Raw genomic sequence first — 25,166 nt, 5'->3', positions numbered from 1 at the left:
AGACACATAAAAATTCAGTTAAGTGTACACACTTCACTGCCTCAAGTTACACACACCCAAAGTCTTTCTGTAAACAGTTGAACATATGAACATTTTTGAAAGTGTTTAGAATCCACTACTAATTCATTCAGAGAAGTAATCACTTTCCTATTCCTGAGTCAGCAGAACAGTAATATCTGTTGGTATTGCGTCATCAGCACGCAGCTTAGGCTTCATATAGAATTAAACTGCAACCGTGACAGAGCTGCCAGCATTAAAGCAAAGTACTTGTTGGGAACACAGACACGCCTCCGCTCACACCAACTGTGTACTTACCCCTCTAACCTCACATCTGGTAAGGATCTGTTGAGTGCAATCATCTCACTCGCCATTAAGTTGAACTGATTGATTTTAAACATCTCTTTCATCTTTTCTTGATCCTCTTTAGGGATGACGACTGGTTTCCCCATTTCTCCAGGACCTTCATGAGGTTTCTGCACTAGCTCTAGAACTAAGAAGAAAGAAGAAGGGTAACTGAAAACCAATTTCATAACAACTAACACATAATTCTGAGTAACAACTGCCCTCAGCAAGCAGAGCAGCCTCATCTGGGCCGTCCCAGCCTGTTTGGCTGCCCATGCTGAGGAAGTGACTGAACTCTCAGCCTTATTCTGTTCATTTAGTGCTAAATAGCTATCTGAGAACACTCCTCCAGCCTTCCTAGACTAACGCGGTCCTCACTGCTACTCACTGCCTTTCCTGGAGTTTAACCTAACTTCCCAAGCCTGCTACCAACTCCTCAGCACTCCCTACTGCCTGATGGCTGCCACCTCCCTCCACTTGTGCCTTGGCCTCTCTTGCTCTCATGCTGTTGCTCATGCAGGCTACCTCCTGATATCCCCCTTTCTGGTTCTATCTTTACCATAGGAAACTACTAGTACGCCTTTTAAAGGCAAGTAAAACAATTTCCCTTTCCTTTCTGAAACACTCGTTCATTATTCTTATAACGTTAAGTCTCCAAAGCCAAACCTATGTTGAAGATTACAATGCTGTCTGACTGATCAGACTATGGGGAGTTGGAATGTTGCAGGTCCAGAGCCAAATTATCTTTGGCTATTTTTTGGTCACTTTTTGACTATCTGGTATCTTTGAGATGTAATCTTAGCAAACCACTAAGCACTAAGACTCCTGGGATACCCACTTTCGAACACTGCCCACTTTGTTGTGACCCGCCTGCCAATGACTCTGCTAAGTGTGCTGGCCTTAGTTATCCTCCAATGGTTCTGTGACAAGGAAGCTCATGTCACCACTTTCACAGTGAAACATGTCAACTGGGGCGACCCGGATCCATGTTCTTGGGTATGGTTACTAACATTTGACTCAGAATAAATTACCATCCCTCCACTGCCACATATTTGTCCTTCCAGGACTTCCATGTCTCTCATAAGCCATTATCTCTTATGAATACTAAACTTTATGCAGGCGCAGCCCAGTAGAGCATGACTCAGACCTGAAAACGCTACAAAAGTTTAGTAGTATTTTACAGGCTTTATGCTCAAATATACATAGGCTCAACTGAAAATGCTGGACTTTATAACAGATATCATAGGCGCATGAATAACCAATCATAAGTAAAGCAAAATGGCGGTGAAAGTGCTGTGAACAGGAGCACTGCCAGGTCAGGAGCAGTTTTCACACTCGGCTCCATCTTCCATGCTTTTAAGATAAAAAACATTCCAAGAAATTTTGGGTTGTCACATACACTAAACTTTGAAGTTATTGTATTAAATTTCTCATCTACATGGGATGAATAAGAGAATGCATTAAGACCAAAAATGGCATAAAATTGTTAGGGGTACAATGTGTCTATTGTTTTTATTTTATGGGTATGAGTGGTGTGCAGCAGTACCAGCATGTGTGGTGTCCAGGCAATCAGAAGAAGGCATCTGACTTCTTGGGATTAAAGCTGCAGACAGTTGTGAGCCGTTATGTATATTCTGAGACTCAAACTCCGTCTTCTTCAAAAACAAATGCTCTTAACTACAGAGCCATCTCTCCAGCCCATTTGCTTATTTTAGAACTGAAAGTTTTATTATCCAGCAGTTAAGTTTTTAAGTTTTCTGAATGTGTCTCTACACAAAAATGGTGACTTTAAGGGACCAAAAAACCTTCTTGGATTGATAGCCCAAGTACTAGGCAGCAATGACTGCCCGAGGTGTGGTACAAAGGCAACGACCAATATTGTAAAGCAGCTAGCCAGATATTATCAGCAGGCCAGCAGATCACTGAGAGCCTTTCTTTTAATAAGCAGCTTGTAAAACCAAGAACTGAAGTCTCAGGCTCCTAGTTGTCATCATGGGCTGCTGGAACAGCTCAGGATAAAGGTGCTTACCACTAAGCTCAACAATCTTGAGTGTGACGAACCTGAACCATGAAAACGGAGTAATCCAGTCCTGCAGGTCATCCTCTCACCTCCTACATACACACGGCACACATAGCACACACAACACTGTATACAAGGTGCAAAACACAGACTAAACTTAAAACTGTCATTGGTTCCAGAAGATCATGTCTAGTCTTAGGGATACTGTGAACAATGGGTAAAAGACCTTGTGCTTAATGGGTTTGTTTGTTTGTTTGTATTTGTCCTTGGACATGTTCTATGACCAGCAGATCTATAGGGCAGAGCCTTGTTCATCTTTTCCTTGCAAATAAGCTTCTCTCTCTCTCTCTCTCTCTCTCTCTCTCCTTCCCTCTCTCCCTCCCCCCTCCCCCTCCCTCCCTCCCCCTCTCCCTCTCTCTCCACACTAGTGAGTGAAAAACAGTGATAACTAAAAGAAAGAAGAAATATCACAGGTGACTCTCCTGACAACTGGAAAGAGGTTGCTAAAATGCCCGGCAGCTGGCTTAGGAGCAGCATGTGACTACACTCTTAGTGCTGGGGAGGTAGACAGGAGGGTTGCTTGAGCACGGCTGGCCAGATAATTTTGCCCAATAAGTGAACTTCAGGCTAAGAGTCCATATCTCAAAAAATAAAACATTACCCGGGCCAGTGGTGGCATTAACCTATAATGTCAGCACTCAGGAGGCAGAGGCAGGCAGATCTCTTGAGTTTGAGGCCAGCCTGGTCTACAGAGTGAGTTCTAGGCCAGCCAGGGCTACACAGAGAAGCCATGTCTCAAAAAGTCAAAACAAACAAACAAACAAAAAGATACAAAATGATAAAGGAAAACAGCCGACATCAACTTTGGCTTCTGTGTGCCACACACAGACACAATCACACACATATGCATCCACAGACTCCCCACAACTAAAATCTCATTTGGAAGAAAGAAAACATGACCACAGCTCTCCTTGTTAAACTTTAAAATATCAACGAAGACAGTACAAGCCCAGGCGGATGGCCCGGTGGTTAAACTGCCTGCCACACAAGCTGGACTACACAATTCGATCCCTGAAACCCTGAATCTTAGATGTAGCTCACATCCTCAATACTAGCTCTCCTATAGAGCTGGGAAGAAAAAAAACAGGACAATCATCCAGAAATTTAAAGGGCCAGCTAGCATGGAGCACAGCAGCAGAAACAAGAAAAACACAGCCTCAAACAAGGGACAGGAAAAAACAACTCCCAAAATGTGTCCTCTGACTTTGTCACACAACCTTGGCACTTAAATGCACACACACATAAAGGAACAAAAAGAACAGGAAGAGAGGTAGTAGGGTTTTGCTGAGACCCATGAAGGGAAGGTGCTCCCCCTACCGCCAACCCCATTTATAAAAGTGGTTCTTATAAATTCACATTTTAAAAATAATCTGTCCTATTAAGCGACTGCCATCATAAAAATGGAATATGAGTTATGCCTCTGGTTCTGGGTAGAAATGTAACATTCTAACCTGTCTGAAAGATGGGTCCTTCAGTCACCTGAAGAACTTTGTGGTATAGAGACTTCAGAAACAGTTCAAGGCCCATGAAAACCTGTAGGTGAGCACAATGGTCTCACTGGTCCCTCTCAGTGGCCTACTCTGCAGTAGTCCCTTTGGCTACTGCCCATTCTCATCTCTTGGGGGTGGCCACAGTTCACTTTGTAACAGATTGTTTATGCTCGTCTGCTTGTTCTGTCAGAATTCTTTCAGCAGAGATCTTAAGAGCAGAGGAGCAGAAGGGACACCAGAGCTGCAAAATAGGAAGCTATTCAGTGTCAATCCACAGATTCACTAAGAAAAAAATATAGTAATTTTCTCATTGTTGCTGTGATTTTAAGATAGAGATTAAAATATTTGAAATCATAGGAGACTCAAATAATATAGTTAAAAAATAAATAGATCTTGCCTACTTGCCAAGCAAGGAAACCTTTAAAGAGGTGGGACTAGCAAGTATGTATCCATGAAGAGATATTCACATCCTATCCCACCCTACCCCTTCACTGTTTCCTGGCCATCATGGGTGAGCAGCTTCCTCTACTATACACTCTGCCCTGGCCACGATGCATTGGCTAAAAGAACAGTGAGTTACCTTTCATGCTGCCACAGTAGCAGAAAGCGAGTGTGTTTTTCAGGAGTAATGCTCTCCCACTGCTGACATCCTTCTCAGTTCAACACCAGATGCCCTCGCCATCAAAAAACTACTTCCTCCATCTCCCCATTAAGATCTGACTCAAATCCAGCTCTCCTTCAGAGCCCACGAACCTCATCACCTTTTCTGAGATTCTGTGTTCAGTTTTTATTCCATAAGCAAAGCATTATCACCTTGTTTCATGCTGTTTTCAACCCATTTCTCCATTACTTTGTATTTTCATACAAAAGTTGCTCCTTTTCTTTGAAGTCTATGTCACTAGTGTTTCAAAACCATATTAACCTTAGGATCTTCAAGAATAACCCTTTTCTTGTGATTTCAATACTATACTGTACTACTTGCTGGAAATTTCCTCTTCCCCCCTTTTACCAACTCCTTCTCTCTCAATGTACATACACACAGATGTGTACAGACATTTCTTTAACATGTGTTACCTGCTTCCTCCATGCTCAAGTGTGCTAAGAAGCTGCGTGTCTGTTTCTCAATAGCCCACCCATCCCTGCCCTCCATGTTTGCATTCTCTGAAATGGCACTTACAAGGCCATCAGAAACCTTATTACCAAACATAGCATAAACAACTCATCTCGCCAACCATGGTGGTACACACCTGCTATCCAGCATTTAAAAGACCAAAGAAGAAAATGGGGGTGGACCCCAAGTGTTGTGTGTGGGTGTGTGAGAGAGGAAAAAGAGGAAAACAAACTGCATCTCAGTAATACTTGCATAAAACTTATTCCTAGCCTTCTAAGACCCAGAGTCTCATCCAGGCTGCTCCTCTGATGTGGAGTCTCCCTCAGCAATCTGTTTAACCAAGGAGACATGAGGGTCAACTTCAACTTTTATCTCTTTCAAATTTTCATGACAGGCTGCCACTAGTTTGTGTATCCATGTCTCTTCTAGTCAGGTCTCTTCCAACACACAACCACCAATTCATTCACAAGTCTCAGTCTTGTTAGATAGCTTAACATCTTGTCTGAAATCCATTGAGGGTGTGCCCCTGCCTGCAGATAAGCCAAAATCTGTGGTATGCCATGAGATCCCCTTTTGGCCTACTGTGTAAGCACCATGCTTATCTTTGACAAGTTTTTTAAAGGTAGAAATTCTTTTTAGATGTATTTATTTTATATGTATGAGTGCTTTTCACATATATTATGTGTCAAATCTGCTGGAACTGGAGTTACAGATGGTTGTGAGCCACTATGTGGATGCAGAGAACTAACAGAGCAACCAGTGTGCTCCTAACTGCTAAGCCATCTCTCCAGCTCAAAACTTTTCTGTTCTTGTTCAACACCTATTAGAGCTTTAAACACATTCTCTAATTGAGTTTCTATGTGCTACAGAGTCTCTATTTTTCTCTTGCTTTTAAGCCTCTGCATTCCAGACAGAAACCATAAGCTCCAACTCTAACTGGCAATACATTAAAGTGGGGTGAAGGAGAGGAAAGCCACTCTGGGAAAAGAACACCCACCAGTTTCGGGCTGAAGAGACGGCTCAGAAGTTAAGAGCACTGACTGCTCTTCCAGAGGTCCTGAGTTCAATTCCCAACAACCACACGGTGGCTCACAACAATCTGTAATGGGGTCCAATGCCCTCTTCTGCTGTCTGAATATAATGTACTCACATAAAATAAATAAATACATCTTAAAAAAAAAAAAAGGCACAGCAGTTTCTTACCAGTGAGAGGTAACTTGCCCTCGGGTCTTAAGGGAACAGGGTGTACAGCTCTACTACCAGTTAAGAAGGCAGTGTTTTGTTAATCAGTAATGTTGAATAGTAGAAGAACTGTAAAAGTAGTATTTTGTGAACTTATACGTAGACTGATGGGGCTAACCTAGGTATTGCTAACATCCTGTTTCAGCAACTAAGCAGAGCTGGTTATATAAACAATTATAATTAAACAGGCACAGTTCCTAACACAAATAAATAGCTTTCAGATCACAAATTTTGGAGAACCAAGGATCTTCCTCCTTATAAAAATTAGAGTCAAAGAAAATTAGTACTGGAAGAATAACTACATATCATTTCTTCAAAGAGTAAAATGCCAAGCCAGGCATGGTGGTATACAACTTTAGTCCCAGCACTTGGGAGATAAAAGCAGGTGGGTCTCTGAATTTGAAGACAGCCTGGACAGAATTCCAGGACAGAGAAATTCTTATCTCAAAAAACAAACAAAACAACAGCAAACAAACAAAAAAATGAGAGTATTGAACAACCCTTTCACAGGAGTCATCTAAGACCACTGGAAAACAGAGATATTTATGATTCAAAACAGTACTAAAATTACAGTTATGAAGTAGCAATGAAGATAATTTTACAGTTAGGGTCACCAAGACAGGAGAAAGTGTTAAAAGGTTGCAGCACTAGAGGATTCCGAACCATTGCTCTATCTAGAGAATGAGAGTCAAGCACGAGACTCGACACCTGCTAACAAAGCTTCATGTCCTACTCTGCATCATGGTAGAGTTAGACCAATCTTCAGTGCAATCTTGGTAGTTCCAATTATGAGATTCCCTGTCACATGGGAAAAAGTAAACTGAGCAAGTCAGTCACACTTAACATTCAACTGTCAGAAGAGCCAATCACAACACTGTTAGAAATATAATCACCATATGGGAACTTAGGGATTACTATTTATCTTAAAATTTAAATCTATATATAAATTTAAAGTTTATGTAAAATAATGTAAAATGTGAAATATACAGCTATAAATCTAAATGTGAACTACAGTAGAAATGACAATCTCCTTAAGAAGACAGCCGTACAAAGCCACTCACCGTCACCAGCAGGAAGTCCCCTCTCCTTCTTCTCTTCACATTTGTTGCATTCACTGAAGTAAAGCAGCAGGAACATATCCAAGAGTACCCAAACCAAGGAGGTGGCTAGAACCACCTTGCAATATGCAAATTTTCTCATGGCACTTTAAGTCAAATGTAAAATTTTAAAATATATATAGAGATATAAATATACAAATATCATGAAAATTATTCCAATCTGGTTTCATCAGAAATCACAGTCATAGCCTATGAAGAAAAAAGGGGGGAAAAAAGACTCTTAAATTCAATATGTGAGAAATGGATCATATGATTAATTTAACATTATAAATATTAAGATAATAATTAATTTCATTAACAAGAAAGTCCATTATTATATAAATAACTCTTATAGAGCAATATTCAATAGGAAAAGGGTAAACAGGTGTAAACAGGCCTTTAAAAAAGAGAAATCTAAATAGCCAATAAAAATATGTAAAAATGTGCTTATTTTCTTGTAACTGGATATATAAATTAAAACAGCAGAGTAAGCTACTGTTTCAGTCTCATCAAAACATGGGTCTTAACTTCCTTCTAAGACAAAAGCTGTAACAGTTAATCAAGCCAAGATCTTCAGCAAACAGTGATCCTAGTCTGAATATCCAGTTCTCCCCCAGCCAGTACTGCATAGTCTTTCAGGCTAATTCCTGTCCTCCTTTTCCCACCAAATTCTATGTACAAACATCAAGTCACTACTCATCTAGAAAACATTGGCAGAAAACACTGCAGGAAAGGGAAGGGATTCTAAGCCTTACTCCTAAACTCTGATGTCCTAAGTTTTTGGCTTCTACTCCCCACTCTTCTACATTCTATGACAGACACTCTTATATTGTCATCAGAAAGTGACAGAAACACTCTGAGTAAAATTTTTTCTAACAAGTCAATATTTACCTTGGAGAGCCCTGGAGCAGCCTGAGTATCATGTCACTGAATAACTAACACAAAGCTAGTGTCACTGCGGACTAGGACAGAAACAAATCAAGTTTATTCAATCAAGAACACTGAGGGAACACCTTGTCCATGGGCCCCATGCTGAAAGTCATGTAAGCACTGCCTGAAGAAGCAGGCTGGCAGGTGCGGTGCAGCTTCCTACAAGGGGAGTCTTACAAGATGAAGATTCTGAACAGTCCAGGGCAGGTGAGTTCATCTATGAAATACTTAGAGTAACTCTGCACAAAGTTGCTAGAAGAGCCAGAGAGTCACCCAAAGAGGTACTAAATGATACTCGGAACATAAATTACTTCTGCTCACATCTCTGGGGACTTTGATCTCCTACGTATGGTCTTTCATCAGAACAGCATTTTTTGATGTCAAGGTGAGAGAAAACAAGGGTGCCACAGACTTTCTCTGCCTGGGCATCATGTCTATTCATTTGACAGTGTCACATGCAGTGAGTAGTGACCATAGAAAAGCATGAAAAGGATTACAGAACATGAAACAATGGCTCTCACCACGGAAGCTGGGGATGTAAATTTGTATTTGAGCCATTGCACACCAAAACTGTCTGACAAAGAATCTTGACTGCTAATGTAGTAGGGGGTGGGGGATCAAAACCCAAGACACTAACAAAACAGGGTCTCAAGTAGACCAATAAGACCTAAAGCTCCTAGAGGGCCAGAATGACCTTAAACTTCTACTATTCCTGCCTCTAACACTCCAGTGCTGGGATTATAAGTGAGCACAATAGGTTTATGTGGAGCTAGGACTCAAACACAGGCTCTCATGCATCCTAGGCAAGATCTTTATCAACTAAGTATTTCCCCAGACCCATTCTTTAAGACCTAATGACCATTACACTAATATATATTATTGTCAGTTCATTTCACATGGAGACATCTAAAGAGAGAACATGTCTACCCAACAACCTGTATGCACTTTTTTTAAAAGTATCTTTGAGCATCCTTCACATAAGATGCTTTAGAAACTAACTGTTCCAGATTTTAAAGCTTTTCAGATTTTGTAATATTTGCACAGACTTAATTTTTTGAGCTCCACAATACTAAGTCAGAAATGTTCCAAAGCTAAAACATTTTGAGTATATCATCTACATTCAATGTTTCAGATTTGAGAGCATTATAGGTTTACACACACACACACACACACAGAGTGAAACACTACTCGGAACTTTTTAAAATCACTGTTGTGACCACTGAACTACCTCTCTGAGTTATTATCCAAAGTGAGAGGTCAGGAGAGCAAAGCTGACTTGGAATCCTGGTAGAGACTTTTAACAGAGCTCACCAGATCAAGTGCGTTTATTTGGGGCATGCAATGTTGAGTGTATTATTGACTAGTATACCCATTTTTAAAGGTGATAAAGTGACTTGGTTTCTAACAGTATCTTGAAATTTTATATTTCAACTTATAAAATGATATAAGCTAAATATAAAGAACTATTCAGGGAGGATGGAGAGATAGCTCAGCAGTTAAGGGCACTGGCTGCTCTTCTAGAAGTCCTGAGTTCAATTCCCAGCAACCCATTGGTGGCTCACAGCCATCTATAATGGGATCTGATGCCCTCTTCTAGTGTGCAGGTGTACATGTAGATAGAATACTCACATGTACTCATAGACATACAAATAAATAAATCTTAAAAAAAAAAAGCCCTCTTCAAACACTCTCACAACTGCCATAAACTATGGTCACAGCTATATTCTGCTATTAGTGCTGAAGTGTTTCTGTAGTCATTCAGGACAGATGGACCATACTTAAACACTTGTTTCTGTTATTTTGAGCACTTTGTGGCAACCAGATCTCAACACAGGTACAAAAGAATTTACTTAGAGCAGTGATTAGCAAACTGTTTTGGCAAAGGGTCAGGTAGTAAACTTCTTTTGAATTCTGGTGTTATAGGAAGAAAGTAGCCATAAATAAATGTAGTAACATTGCAACCATTTACTTATAGATACTAAAATTCAATTTCATGTTACAAATCATTTTTATTTAACAATCCACTTTAAACTGTGAGAACTCTCCCTTGCTCCTGAGTCATCATCACAGGAATTCCAGATCTCCGACACACAGGCAGAAGAAACACATACTTCATAAGTATGGTGTATTTACATTAGCAGCACTGTGGAGAGGAGTTTGTATTTTTGACAATTTTCATGTGCAATCACTATCTTTTGTAGCTATATATGGTCTGTTTGCTGACAGGAGGTATTACCATTTAATCCAAGCTAGCCTCCAACTACAGACCCTTCTGCCTCATCTCCCATCTTTCAGGTCCCCATCTATGCAGCACCACACCCAGCTTTGTATTTAGTGTTCTATCGTCTCTGCTGTTACTGGTGATCATTCCATTTCTTTTCTCATATACATACTGAAATCTGGCCCAATGCTCTATTAGGTAATTTGTTTTGTCATCTTCTTTCTGTAAAATTCTTTATCTAGTGTTGTGTCAGTTATATGCTCTACCTGTAATTTTTTTCTAGTTCAGTTTACCTTTAATAAAGAATATCATTTATGGTTCAAAAAAGTATCATTTCTCATATCTTAAGAAATACTTCGAGCTGGGCAGTGGTGGCACATGTCTTTACTCCCAGCACTTAGGAGGCAAAGGCAGACAGATTTCTGAGTTCGAGGCCAGCCTGGTCTACAGTGTGAATTATAGGACAGCCAGGGCTACACAGAGAAACCCTGTCTCGAAAAACCAAAAAAATAAGAGGAGGAGGAGGAGGAAGAGGAGGAGAAAAATATTTCTACCTGGAAATCATTACTAGTAATGTTTTTGTATCAAACTTAAAATGTTTTGCCGTTCTTGTATAAGTAGGGGGCTGCACTGGCTATTTTTGTGTCAACTTGACACAGCTGGAGTTATCACAGAGAAAGGAGCTTCAGTTGAGGAAATGCCTCCATGAGATACAACTGTAAGGCATTTTATCAATTAGTGATCAGGGGGAAAGGCCACTTGTGGGTGGGACCATCCCTGGGCTGGTAGTCTTGGGTTCTATAAGAGAGTAGGCTGAGCAAGCTAGGGGAGGCAAGCCAGTAAAGAACATCCCTCCATGGCCTCTGCATCAGCTCCTGCTCCCTGACCTGTTTGAGTTCCAGTCCTGACTTCCTTTGGTGATTGTACTGGCTGGTTTTGTGTGTCAACTTGACACAGCTGGAGTTATCACAGAGATAGGAGCTTCAGTTGAGGAAATACCTCCATGAGATCCAACTGTAAGGCATTTTCTCAATTAGTGATCAAGGGAGAAAGGCCCCTTGTGGGTGGGACCATCCCTGGGCTGGTAGTCTTGGGTTCTATAAGAGAGTAGGCTGAGCAAGCCAGGGGAGGCAAGCCAGTAAAGAACATCCCTCCATGGCCTCTGCATTCCTGCTCCCTGACCTGTTTGAGTTCCAGTCCTGACTTCCTTTGGTGATGAACAGCAGCATGGAAGTGTAAGCCGAATAAACCCTTTCCTCCCCAACTTGCTTCTTGGTCATGATGTTTGTGCAGGAATAGAAACCCTGACTAAGACAAATTGGTACCAGCAGAGTGGGGTATTCCTGTGACAACCTGACCATGTTTTGGGGAGGACTGTGGAAGGACTTTGGAACTTTGGGCTTGAAGATCCATTCCTTGTTAAGAGCTCTGTCAGATGTTGTGTAGGAGCTTGGAAGATAATGTTGAGAACAGTGCAGAAGATAGAGGTTTGGTTTGTGAAATTTCAGAGGGAAAATTAAAGACTCTTTTCAGGGCCACTGCTGTTTTGATTGTGAAGATTTTGTAGTTCTGGTTAGCTGGGGCTGAAGAATCAGCTGTGATTAACAAGATACCAGAACTACTAAAGCAAAAACTTTGCATTACTGGGACTATTGATGCTGGTTAGCTGGAGCTAAGAAATTAGCGGTGATTAAGAAGAGACCAGCATCGTTGAGGTGACATCTTCTGGGAAGTGTTTTCTGAAAGCACAAAGAGTCTGTGTTCCAGAGATAGGCAAGGTTGTACTCCTTCTGCAGCGGGACTTGGTAATGTGTAAGGGTCACCCAGGTGGTACTGGTTTTGAAGGCATGAAGGGGTCATGCAGAGCAGCTCAGGCTCGGCACTGTGAGAGGCCATGGAAGGCCATTGGTGAAGGTGCAGCCTCAGTTGTAACTGAAGGCCCAGGACTGAAGGGGTCATGCAGTGTTTTGGAGATGCCAGTACCATGAGATGACCACCAAGTGCAGAAGCAGCAGTGGAGTACAGGCATCTGGAGCCCAGAGGACGACGTGTGTGCTACAAAGGGCATGGCTGGAGAAGTGACCCAAGCCCTTGCAGGAGCCCAGAAGATCGTGAGTTGGATCCCAGACGTTGGACGGTTGGAGATTGATTTTTGCTTCGATTGTGACTGTGCCCTGATATTTTCCCTCTTGAAGGAAGAAACTGTTTTAGTGGAGCCCACAGTTAAGAGACTTTTAATTGTAAAAAAGACTTTGGATTTTAAAAGAGATGGATATTTTAAAGAGATTGAAATTTTAAGAATATGTAAAGACTGTGGGACTTTTAAAGTTATTTAGATCTTGGGGATGAATAAGAATGTAAGGGTTGAGGCTTACTAGTGATGTGTTTGTGTGTCAAGTTGACAAGGGGTCAATTGTACTGGCTGGTTTTGTGTGTCAACTTGACACAGCTGGAGTTATCACAGAGATAGGAGCTTCAGTTGAGGAAATACCTCCATGAGATCCAACTGTAAGGCATTTTCTCAATTAGTGATCAAGGGAGAAAGGCCCCTTGTGGGTGGGACCATCCCTGGGCTGGTAGTCTTGGGTTCTATAAGAGAGTAGGCTGAGCAAGCCAGGGGAGGCAAGCCAGTAAAGAACATCCCTCCATGGCCTCTGCATCAGTTCCTGCTCCCTGACCTGTTTGAGTTCCAGTCCTGACTTCCTTTGGTGATGAACAGCAGCATGGAAGTGTAAGCCGAATAAACCCTTTCCTCCCCAACTTGCTTCTTGGTCATGATGTTTGTGCAGGAATAGAAACCCTAAAACAATGATGAACAGCAGCATGGAAGTGTAAGCCGAATAAACCCTTTCCTCCCCAACTTGCTTCTTGGTCATGATGTTTGTGCAGGAATAGAAACCCTGACTAAGACAGGGGCCAATGTCATTTTCTCCCAAAAGGATAAACTGTCTCAGTCCTACTTAAATAACAAGTCCTCTTTGTCTGAAGGCATGGTGTATTCACCCTGCTGTAAACAGGGTCTCTATGTTCCATTCCACAGACCTGTCTCTTCATATGTAAAACTGCTATCTGAATTATAATAACTAGCTTATTCTCAATATATGGTTAAAAAAAAGGCCTCATTTTAACTATTAAAAAATGTTGGCACATACCTTTAATCCCAACCATCAGGAGGCAGAAGCAGGAGGATCTGAGTTCAAGGCCAGCCTGGTCTACAGATGGAGTTCCTACAGCCAGGGCTACCTACACATAGAAAGCCTGTCTCAACCCCCACTCCCAGAAGTATAACATTTTTATGTGGAAGGATGCTGTCACTGTCAGAGGATAACTTTCTGGAGTCCGTCCTCTCTTTCTACCAGGTAGAAAGATTCTAAGTTCAGAAAATAAAATAAGTTGTCTTTGAGGACCTGGGCAAACAATGGGGATTGAACTCAGGTCATCAGACTTAAGAGGCAGTATCTTAACCTACTAAGCCACTTTGATGTACATACAACTTTCATTATTTCTTTGTTCTTGATTTTTTTGAGACAGGGTATATGTAGTCCCAGTTACCGTAGGACTTGGTCTGCAGACCAGGCTGGCCGCAAACTCAGAGACCCACCTGCCTCTGCCACACCTAGCCCTTTCCTTACTTTTTCAGGAGTGCCTTCGATGTGTCTCATTGGTTTCCCTTTAAAATTTTAGATTAACTTTTAAAAGCTCTATTCCAAAAGCCACTGTAATTCAAATGAAATCTATGAGCAGTCAGAACTGCTGTCCTTGTGATATTTCAAATCCACAAACTCTCATCTCTCCACTTAGTGAGGCCTCTCTAGTAATGAGTTCAATAAATCGCACAATTGTGTTTCAAGTCAACCAGATATTTTTAAATATTTTCTTCTACTTGAGTACTGTAATTTTGTTATTAGTTTATAGAAATGTACTTGATTCTTCTTTTTCTTCCTCTTCCTTCTTTTGTTTTTTCTTATTTGGTTTTTCAAGGCAAGGTTTCTCTGTGTAGCCCTGACTGTCCTGGAACTCACTCTGTAGACTAGGATGCCTCCCACTCAAGAGAGCCATCTGCGTCTGCCTTCCAAGTGCTGGGATTAAATAAAAGGCGTGTGCTACCAGGCCTAACTGAGAAATGTGCTTGATTCTTGATGGTTGATTTTTAATTCAGCTACTTTACTATGATGTCCAGGACAATGGAAACAGGTGGGGTACCTACAACATCTTGTTTTATTACTGAGCATAAGTGGTAGATTTTCTTTTATTTAAGACCAAAAAAAAAAAAATATATAGTCACTATGATTTACTACTTAATTATTTTATATGATATTCCATTTCTTGCAAAAGACATTTAGTATGATAGAACAACTCTACTATTCTAAGAAAATTAATAAAAGAAATCATAAAGACCTATTTCTAAAAGTTGATAGAAAAAAAGGAGTTAAGCTTTAAAAAAAATCTAAAATGTTTTCCTAAATAATCTCACTATTAAAATGGTAAAATAACTCTTGAGTGTGGTGCCCTTCGCTATAATTTTAGCACTCAGGATGCCTTCCTGCTATCTGCAGCTCTATCCTTTGCTGTGATGGATCTTAGCCAGGAGTTCAGGTGAGCTTTCTTAACATATCAGTAGCAACTTGGACCATTCAAAATATATTAAAATTTTGGTTTGACTAAACCAAGCAGTGGTGGCACGTGCTTTTAATCTCAGCACTCAGGAAACAGAGGCAGGGGTATCTCTGATTTGAATGCCAGCCTGGTCTACAGAGGGAGGTCCATGATAGCCAGGGCTGGCTACACAGAGAAACCAAACAAAAAACAATAAAAATTAGTTTACCACTGCACCTATTTTATTTTCTTTGTCAGAACATAAATGATTGTAACTTCTTCAAATGAATAAATCAATGTATAGAGGTGAAGTTAATATAGCAGGCCTGAAACTGCACTCCTTGAAAATAAAGTTGGCCCTTAGCTCAAATCAGAGAAGTTGAATAATAAACAGTTCTCCATAGTGATACAAAACTTTTTTTAAATAACAAGTGTGCCCCACTGTGCCTTAACGGCATACACAATTTTGTTACTTAAACATCTTTATCTTCTGTGACTCTGTAATTTTGGTATGTGCAAGATACAAGATACAGCTACATGACCAGTGCCAGTAAAAATCTTAGGAATGAGTTTCTGACTTTCCCTGGCAGGCAATATTTCATGTGTTGTCACAATTGCTGCAGAAACTAATCACACCCTGCTATCTCTCGGGGAGAGGAAACTTGCAAGCTCACTCCTGTTGTCCTCCAGATTCTGTGTCCTTTTGCTGCAATGTATTACTGTGCTGCAGCCTTTTGAGTTCTACAAGCCAATCAGAAGATCGGGGGGTGGCCTTAGGAACCCCAATACAACTTATATATTAAAACAAGGAAATATTTAAGTTCATGACTTAGCCAAATGTTTAAGTTCAAATTTCAGTTCTAACACTTATTAGTTATGTGGCCTTCAAAAGGCCAATCTGCAACCAGCAACCAAACCCCATGTGGCCTCATTGTTTCTTTAAAAGAAAAGTACACTCATCTTACAGCTCAACTGCAACAGTGCACACTCAGTAAATAGTAAGGGACACTTCTAAAAGTGCTTTCTTAGATGAAACCATCAGGATTCTTTCACATACGCACTGATGCAATGAAAATGACCCTCTGCAATAGAGAAGCTCAAGACAAACTTTACTCCAGTATCATCAATACTGTACTGTAAATGACTTCCCAGTCACATAAGAAGACTGTAAGTTTAGTTCTAGCTAAAGGTTCTTTCCTGAACCTGGTCTTCATTTAGTCTTCAAATTGACTTGCTAATAAGAAATAAATATAAATGTACTAATAAAGTATTGAGACTATATTTTATTCCGATATTTCTCAAATTTTATTAAAGTAATAACCTAGTACAAAATCATTCTGGTGCTGAGCATGGTGACATATGCCTTTAATCCCAGCTTGGGAGTGAGGTGGCAGTGAATTTCTGTTGAGTTGGAGGTTAGCCAGGACTATATAGTGTAATTCTGCCTAAAAAAATTAAAAAAAAAAAAACCCTAAAACAACAAGCCCTTCTAGTACATGAATATAAGGCATAAAATCCAAAGGATATAAGTTTCAAAATCCATAGAGAAGTATAATCCTGAAGTCATTAATTCCCTATTATTATCAACTTACCCCAAAGTGGCTTTCCAAATGAATTCATATCACAAATCCACATGTCTCAAATCATCTGTTGAAAAATAAATGTCCTAAAGTCAGTGTATTTCAGAGTTAACTCTTTCCTCCGCCCTTAGCTCCACTACCAGGACCTAGACTGCAGGCTAGCTGCCCATTGATTATTCCGCTACTTCCCCAAAGCTAAGTGTAATGTAAGGGACATACATAGGCACTCCGGTTAACTGCTATTTTAAGAACAAGTGGGTTAGTTAATAAAATCCACTCTTCCGAGGAGAAGGTCAGAGACAGAGACAGGTCGACAGCATCTGCAGTGCTGTTTACTCCTTATCTCACACAACGTTCTACTCCTTAGCAGCCGCCAGTGAAATTCCTGTGATAATTCTCTACTAGGCCACCTATTCCTGACTGGCCTAGGCCAACCATAACCACTGCATTTATCTTACAAAAGTATAAAACTAAATCATGATCAAGGGAACCTGGAGGGAAATCTGTTAGAAAGCATTTGGGGAAGTTCGTTCTTTTGGAAAAAGATGATAAAGAAGAAATGGCATCTTCCTTTCTCTAGCTTCTCTTTGAATCAACATACACTTCAAGTCTTGAAGCTATCTTAAAGCTTTTATCATACTGAGGATGGCAAAGTGAAACTGTGCAAAGCAATGGGGTCTGGATGAAGCATGAAGTCCGACCAACCTTGAAACGTCCCTCCATGTATATGAACCTTTCTATGTGAAGATAACCTTTAGTGATGAGGTATTGTGCTCCTAAATTCAACACCCCACCCCAAGCATCCTGCAAGGTACAAATACTGATTCAGATCAGAATGTATCCTCTGAAGGAAAAAAATAAAAGTGTAGACAGTAGAGAACCCATGTAGCACTAGAATTTCAATATAAATTGAATGACTACAAACTAGAACCTGCTGTGACATACCCATCTTAGCAATGGTATTATAGTCATGTGCATTTAGCACGTGTGTGTTCTGAGAAACATGTCATGAGGTAAGCTCATTACTATGTGAACATAAAAGTGTTACTTATATAAACCTAGCAACAAAGCCTACTACAAATCTAGGTTCTACGGTATTTATCATTGTCTACCTTTGTCTGAAATCCTGTTATGTACATGACTATAGCTAGTCAACTGAAGATCATATACCCATAGTATGTTCAAACTCTGTTAATTACATACAAAACAGTACACTAACAGAGAAAACTAAAACATGAAAAAATTAGGCTCTGATTAGCATGAATGTGTTCCTCTCAAAGACTGTATGTTAGAAACTTAAATCCAAATTTTGAATGTTAATATCTGAGGCCATAAAGAACAGGGACTCCCATGATGAGATTAGTGTCTTTAAAGAAAGAAGAGAGACCTCAGCTGAAATACATTTTTTTTTTTTTTGAGACAAAGGTTTCATTATGTAGTCTTGATTGGCCTAGAATTCACTATGTAGATCAGGCTGCTCTCAAATTCATAGAGATCACCTGCCTATGACTCCCTAGCACTAAAATTAAAGGCATGTGCCACCATGCCTGCTGTGCATACTGACTCCTCCACCTTTTGTAACACAGCAAAAGTCCTCATCAGATGCTGACTACTTGATACTGGACTTCTTAGCCTCCAAAAGTAGGACAATACATGGCTTTTATTTATGGTTCATTTTCAAGAATTCTGTGGTAGGAACACAAAATGGACTATCAGATCCTGCCTTAACAAATCTAATCTTTAGATGTGATAAGATGATGGAATACACCATAATTTACAAGGTGATTTCATATCTTTGCAAAAGGTTTCAAGGGTATAAGAAGATGGAGATTACAAGGAAAAAAAACTGGTGAGGAGAAAGGCCAATTTGTTTTATATTAGTAGAAAGGCAAAAGATATATTTACACAAACTGAGCTAAAACACAGAAGCAGAAAACTACAGAATTAGAAGCTCACAATTCAACAGTTCATAATGAACAGGAATGCTTGGCTACATTCTAAGGAAACTGAAAAACAAAACTCAGGGTGGTGGCACACGCCTTTAATCCCAGCACTTGGGAGGCGGAGGCGGAGGCAGGTGGATTTCAGAGTTCGAGGCCAGCCTGGTCTACAGAGTAAGTTCCAGGACAGCCAGGGCTACACAGAGAAACCCTGTCTCAAATAAATAAATAAATAAATAAATAAATAAATAGGTAGATAGATAGATAGATAGATAGATAGATAGATAGATACTAGGAAACAACTTCAACCATCATTCCGGGGAGCAGCTTCTGGGAAGTGAAGGACCCCACAGGAACTTCCCCAGACCAAAGGGCCACAATCCTTTCTAGTCAATATAGTTATTCAGCTTATTGTCATATGAACTGCAAAAATCCAAGGCCTGTATTCTGTCTAATATCATTATAGTATCTGGCAGTTCTTGGCACAAGGAAGCAGCTCAATCATTATTACAAGAATAAAATACTAGACAACACACTTGAGAAGAAATGTAACAAATAGACTGCAAGGTCTCCATGTTTATATGTAGGAGAGATATTTAACTAATGTTGGGCTTTCCGTTCAAATATCACACTGAAAACAAGTAAAAAGAGATTGTTAAAACACCTAAGTGGACTTGTTCATGTATAAGAGTCACCCAGGTGGCCTGGTTTTGAAGGTATGAAGGGGAAGGAATCATGGAGAGCTGCTGAGGCTTGGCACTGTTAGAGGCCATGGGTGAAGGTGCAGCCTCAAGAGGCAGTTGAAGGTCCAGAACTGACTGAGTCATGCAAAGAGGTTGAGGCTTGGCACCACAAAGAGAACCTATGACTGGCTGTCTTAGTTAGGGTTTCATTACTATGGATGTAAATTCTCATCTGCAGCACCAGTACCAAGTCTGCCCGAGACCATATCCTCTGCAATGATGGTCATGGATTCTCCCTGTGAAGCTGCAAGCTCCAAATAAACTCTTTCTTCATTGAGTTTCGTTGCTCTTGACGCTTTGCCACAACAGTAGAAAACGGGAATGATGCATGTTCTTTTTTGTTCTTCTTTATTTGTTTTTTGAGACAGGGTTTCTCTGTATAGCCCTGGCTGTCCTGGAACTCACTCTGTAGACCAGGCTGGCCTCGAGATGCATGTTCTTAACCTGGATCAAAACATACCTTTAACCCAGATCTTGAGGCAAACCTTTAAATCTGGGCCATACCTTCCACAGGAGGCCTATATGAAGACAATGGAAGAAGGAAGGGTTCGCTTTTTTTCTTCACCTAACTGCACTTACTTTGCCAGTACATCTATTGGAGCCTACTTCTGAATTCCAGCTTATACAGAAGTTGATACCAGGGAAGAACATATTGCTGTGATAGGCCTGACCATGCTTTTGTTTGGAGGAATGTGCATTTTGGGACTTTGTAAAGCAGTGGAATGCTTTAAGTAGGGTTTAATGGACCATACCAGTAACAGCATGGAAGACAGCGGTGCTGAAGGTGATTAGAACTGTAGGGCCGGGCTCAAGAGGTTTCAGAGAAGAATTTTAGTATGTGGCCTAGAGAGTGTACTTGTGATATATTAGTGAAGAAAGAGGCTGCTTTTTGCCCTTGTCTGTAAAGTCTACCTGAGGCTAAAGTAAAGTGATTTAGATTAATTGTATTAACAAAGGATATCTTAAAATAGCCTAGCATAGACTCTGTCCTGTGGTTCACTCTTCTGAAAAGCCTTTTGAACAGACGTAGCAAACTTAGGAAAAAATATAAAATGTGTGGGTCAAAGATTAAAGGGGCACCAGGAAGTGAAATGGCGCGAAATCCTGTGTTCAAAGATATTAAATAGAATTAAGGAAGTGGTGACCTCAGGGCAAGATCCCATCCAACTAAGCTTATTGTTTATGTGTTTGCAGTTGAACAAGGATAGTTATATCATGTTAGGTGTAATTATGACCTGGTTACTGCTTTCATTTGGACATGAGAAAATATGATTGTGTGTCAAATTGAGAAGGGATGGATTGTGATGGCTATTCTTGGTTGTCAACTTAACTATATATCTAGAATGAACTACAGTTCAGAAATGGAGGGCACACCTGTGATCCAGATCTTGAGGCTGGAAGACACAGGCTTCTGACCCAGATTCTGAGGAATAGTGGTCATGCTTATAAAGAAAGATCTGTAAAAGGGAATTAAAGAAAAGCTTAGGTTCAAGCATAGTGGTCACCCCTGTAACCCCAGGAGACAGACACAAGCACATCTCTGAGTTCCAAGTCAGCTTCTACAGAGTAAGTTTCAGGTAAAAAAAAAAAGCTTAAGTTAAGATATGGTGGTACATATGTTTAATCCCAGCACTCAAGAGACAGGAATGCAAATCTTGAATTCAAACTCACTCTACAGAGCAAGTTCCAGGACAGACAGGCTTAGGCGATAAAGGAAATCACGGAAAACAGGAAGCTGATGAAGATGTACCTGAGTTAGGGGCCATGTTCTAACCCCAGCAAGAAGCAGCAGTCAGCAGCTTCAGTCAGGTGGTTCTGCTTTTAGAATCAAGGATGAAATTTCTCTAAAAGACTAAGGAAAGTCATGGAGGCCAGATGTATGTGCCTAGGATGTCCCTGCATGAAGGCCATTGTGTGAGGTGACCAAAGTTTACAGTGAGCTAGCACTTGGACTTGTTCATGTATAAGAGTTACCCAGGTGGCCTGGTTTTGAAGGTATGAAAGGGAAGGGGTCATGGAGAGCTGCTGAGGCTTGGCACTGTTAGAGGTCATTGGTGAAGGTGCAGCCTCAGAGGCAGTTGAAGGTCCAGAACTGACTAAGTCATGCAAAAATGACTTGGTACCATGAAGAGAACCTATGGATTGGCTGTCTTAGTTAGGGTTTCATTACTATGAAGAGACACCATGACCAAGGCAACTCTTATAAAGGACATTATTTAATTGGGACTGGCTTACAGTTTCAGAGGTTCAGTCCATTACCATCATGGTGGGAAGCAAAGCAGTGTGAAGGCAGATATAGTGCTGGAGAAGGAGTTGGTAGTTCTGCATCTTGATCCAAAATCAGCTAAAGAGATCCTGCAGACTCTCTTCTGCAGGCAGCCAAGAGGTGATAGTCTTCTGCACAGAGTGTAGCTAGAGCATGTATGTGAGACCTCAAAGCCCACCTGCACAGTGAAGCATTTCCTCTAACAAGGTCACACCTACTCCAACAAGGCCATACCTCCTAATAGTGCCACTCCTTATGGGTCAAGCATCCAAACACATGCATCTAATGGGGCCCATACCTATTCTAATGACCACAAAGGCTATTAGTAGAAGTGCAGCCTAATTGCAGTGGAAGACCCCAGTTTTGGAGATGCCAGTACCACAGGATGGCCACCAAAACTAGCAGCAACAAATGGACTGGAGTCAGTCAGAGCCTAGAGTGCTACAGAGAGCAGAGATGAAGAAGTGATGGAGCCCTTTGGAGGAGTCCAGAAGATCATGTGTGGATCCCAGACAATGGAACAAGAGTTGTGAAGTTGAAGTCGTCCTAGAGACCCTAACATGTTAGAGATGCTAGAGTCATAGGATACCTGCTGAGGAAAGCTGCTAACAGGAAGTGGAACCAGCCCATGAGAAAGAAGTGTGTTGCAGTCAACAAAGCTGACAGGAGTTGGACATCAGACATGGAAATGCAGAGTTTGGAGTTTGCCCAGCTGATTTTTTTGGTCTTGCTTTGGTACAGTATTACCTCACTATGAATGTTTTGGAATAATAATTGTACTTGCTATTCCTGGTTGTCAACTTGACTATATCTGGCATGAACTACAATCCAGAATTGAAGGGCTCACCTGTGATCCAGATCTTAAAGCTGGAAGACACAAGTTTCTGACCTGGATCTTGGCATAGAGATCTTGAGGCATAGTGGCTATGAAAAGCTTACGCTGAGGCAAGTTAGTACACACCTTTAATCCCAGAAGACTAACACAAGAAGATCTCTGAGTTCAAAGTCAGTCTGGGACAAAACAAGTCCCAGATCCAGGCATGGTGGTACACACCTTTAATCTGGGCCACACCTTTTGCTGGAGACTTACATAAGGACACTAGAAGAGGAAGATTCACTCTTTTTGCCTGCTTGCATATACCTGCCAGCACATCTGTTGGAATCTAGTTCTACAGAAGATCAACTGAAACAACTAGTCTAGGGACTGAGCAACTACTAGACTCTTGGACTTCCCATTAACAGCTGCCCATTGTTGGGTTGGTTGGACTTAAGTCATCACAACAAATTCACTAAATATATTAAGACATTCCATAAGTTCTGTGACTCTAGAGAACCCTGACTAATACAATAATGTATATCCTGTGATGCTGGAAGTAAGTGATCTGCTTTTGGATTTTGATCTTATAGATTGTAGTAATTATAGCAATTAAGTGATTACATGAATCTCAGAAGAGACTTTGAACTTTTAAAGACTGTTGAGACTGTGATAGACTTTGGAAGTTGGACTAAATGCATTTTACATTATGTTATAGCTACAAATCTATGGGGACCAGGGAATGGAATGTAGTGGTTTGAATAGATTTGGCCCCCATAGATTCATGTGTTTCAATGCTTGGCCACAAGGAGTGGCAATATTAGGACGTGTGACCTTGTTGGAGTGTGTGTGGCATTGTTGGAGGAAGTGTGTTGGGGGTGTGCTCGCTCGCTCTCTCTCTCTCTCTCTCTCTCTATATATATATATATATATATATATGCCCAATATTTTTTAAATTTGTATTTATTTATTTATTTATTTATTCCCGAGACAGAGTTTCTCTGTGTATCCCTGGCTGTCCTGGAACTTACTCTGTAGACCAGGCTGGCTTCAATTCAGAAATTTGCCTGCCTCTGCCTCCCAAATGCTGGGATTAGAGGCATGCACCACCAAGTATGTGTACAGGTGCTTTGCCTGCAAGTATGTCAAAATATCATTGTGTTTCCTCTAAGGAGGCTATAAGAGCCTCTGAAATCTGTTGGGACTAGAATTACAGAAAGCTGTGAGCTGACATATGTGTGGATGCTGGATATTGAATCCAGGTCCTGTGGAAGAAGAGCAGTCAATGTTTTTATTCCCCAGCCATCTCTCTGATCCAACATTTTTAATCTTCAATAAAAATTTAAGTCTTGCCGGGCGTGGTGGCGCACGCCTTTAATCCCAGCACTTGGGAGGCAGAGGCAGGCGGATTTCTGAGGCCAGCCTGGTCTACAGAGTGAGTTCCAGGACAGCCAGGGCTACACAGAGAAACCCTGTCTCGGGCTGGTGAGATGGCTCAGTGGGTAAGAGCACCCGACTGCTCTTCCGAAGGTCCAGAGTTCAAATCCCAGCAACCACATGGTGGCTCACAACCATCCGTAACGAGATCTGGCACCCTCTTCTGGAGTGTCTGAAGACAGCTACAGTGTACTTACATATAATAAATAAATAAATAAATCTTTAAAAAAAAAAAAAAAGAGAAACCCTGTCTCGAAAAACCAAAAAAAAAAAAAAAAAAAAAAAAAAAAATTTAAGTCTTACATTTGCCACACTGCCAAAAAAAAAAAAAAAAAAGAAGCAGCATCTATGATCACTAAGTATTTATCCCAAAAGAAATGTATCAACACTACTTAAAAGTCAAAGGAAACTGGTTTGTTTAACAAGTACGTGCCAAACAAACTTCTAGACACTTAGCAAACATCAGTAAACTAAACAAAAATTCATCCATTTCTGGATAAAAGCAGAACACCAACTGATAACAATGAGACTGAACTATACTATAGAAGGCTAAGAACAACAGGAAGAAAGTAAATGCTCAAACAAGAAAACCATCTCTCGTATTTGTATTGAGCCTGTAGTCTCAATGGCAGAAAGTTTGAACATTATGTGTGAGTCTCTGGGTTCAATCTCTAGGAGCGCATGCACACACATAACTGATAGTGTAGGGACTATGATCCTAAACTAAGCAGCTACTACTGAAACACTTTCCCCCAACATACTATTTTTTAATTAAATATAAGATTGTAAGAACTATAGTAATTTCTTCTTTGTATGAGGAAGAAGGGAGGGTGGCTCACAGAGATGCTAATACTACATGGCTCCACCCACTTCAAGAAACCAGGGCACATCTAAATGTGAACACTTGGAGATGCCACTCAAAAAGTTGAGACATTCCGTATTCAAAAATTTAAAGTAACTAAAATTTAAAAATAAATGATAAAATATATAATAGGATCAAAGTACTTAATAGTAATTGAAATGCTGGTTAAATGAACAGAATACCTTTCATACTTCTAAAGGTAATTAGAATTTAATTAGGTCACTATTAGTCAGTTCCTTTGAACTGTGCAAGGCAACTTGTCCAATTTTCTCATTACTTTTTATGAGGATTGCTTATTAACTCTTTAAAAACCATACTTCTTTTCTCCCTGTATAGCATTAGAGCATAAAGGTATTAAATTAAACTTTAAAGAGAGAGAAAGAGAGGGAAGGAGGGACTGAGAGAAGGAAGGGGG

The 25,166-nt window shown here is 40.6% G+C and overlaps 1 protein-coding gene across 5 annotated transcripts in view; it reads right to left on the bottom strand.

Moving 5' to 3' along the window:
• Nucleotides 1-25,166, bottom strand: part of Galnt1 (polypeptide N-acetylgalactosaminyltransferase 1) — an 85,226-nt gene that overhangs the window by 38,501 nt on the left and 21,559 nt on the right. For 4 of the 5 annotated variants that reach the window (XM_029471856.2, XM_029471855.2, XM_021150291.3 and 1 more), the window contains 3 exons: nt 16,702-16,756; nt 7,327-7,572; nt 316-490 (listed from right to left, as the gene is read on the bottom strand). In XM_029471856.2, coding sequence (XP_029327716.1) covers nt 316-490; nt 7,327-7,465 — 314 coding nt within the window. In that variant the 5' untranslated portion in view covers nt 7,466-7,572; nt 16,702-16,756. The remainder of the gene's footprint in view (nt 1-315; nt 491-7,326; nt 7,573-16,701; nt 16,757-25,166) is intronic. The other variant, XM_085833648.1, reaches the window with a different exon arrangement.

Source organism: Mus caroli, unplaced genomic scaffold (genome assembly GCF_978045245.1).
Source record: "Mus caroli unplaced genomic scaffold, Mus_caroli_1 scaffold_19, whole genome shotgun sequence".
NCBI lineage: Eukaryota > Metazoa > Chordata > Mammalia > Rodentia > Muridae > Mus > Mus caroli.
This window is presented reverse-complemented; position numbering and strand designations above follow the sequence as displayed.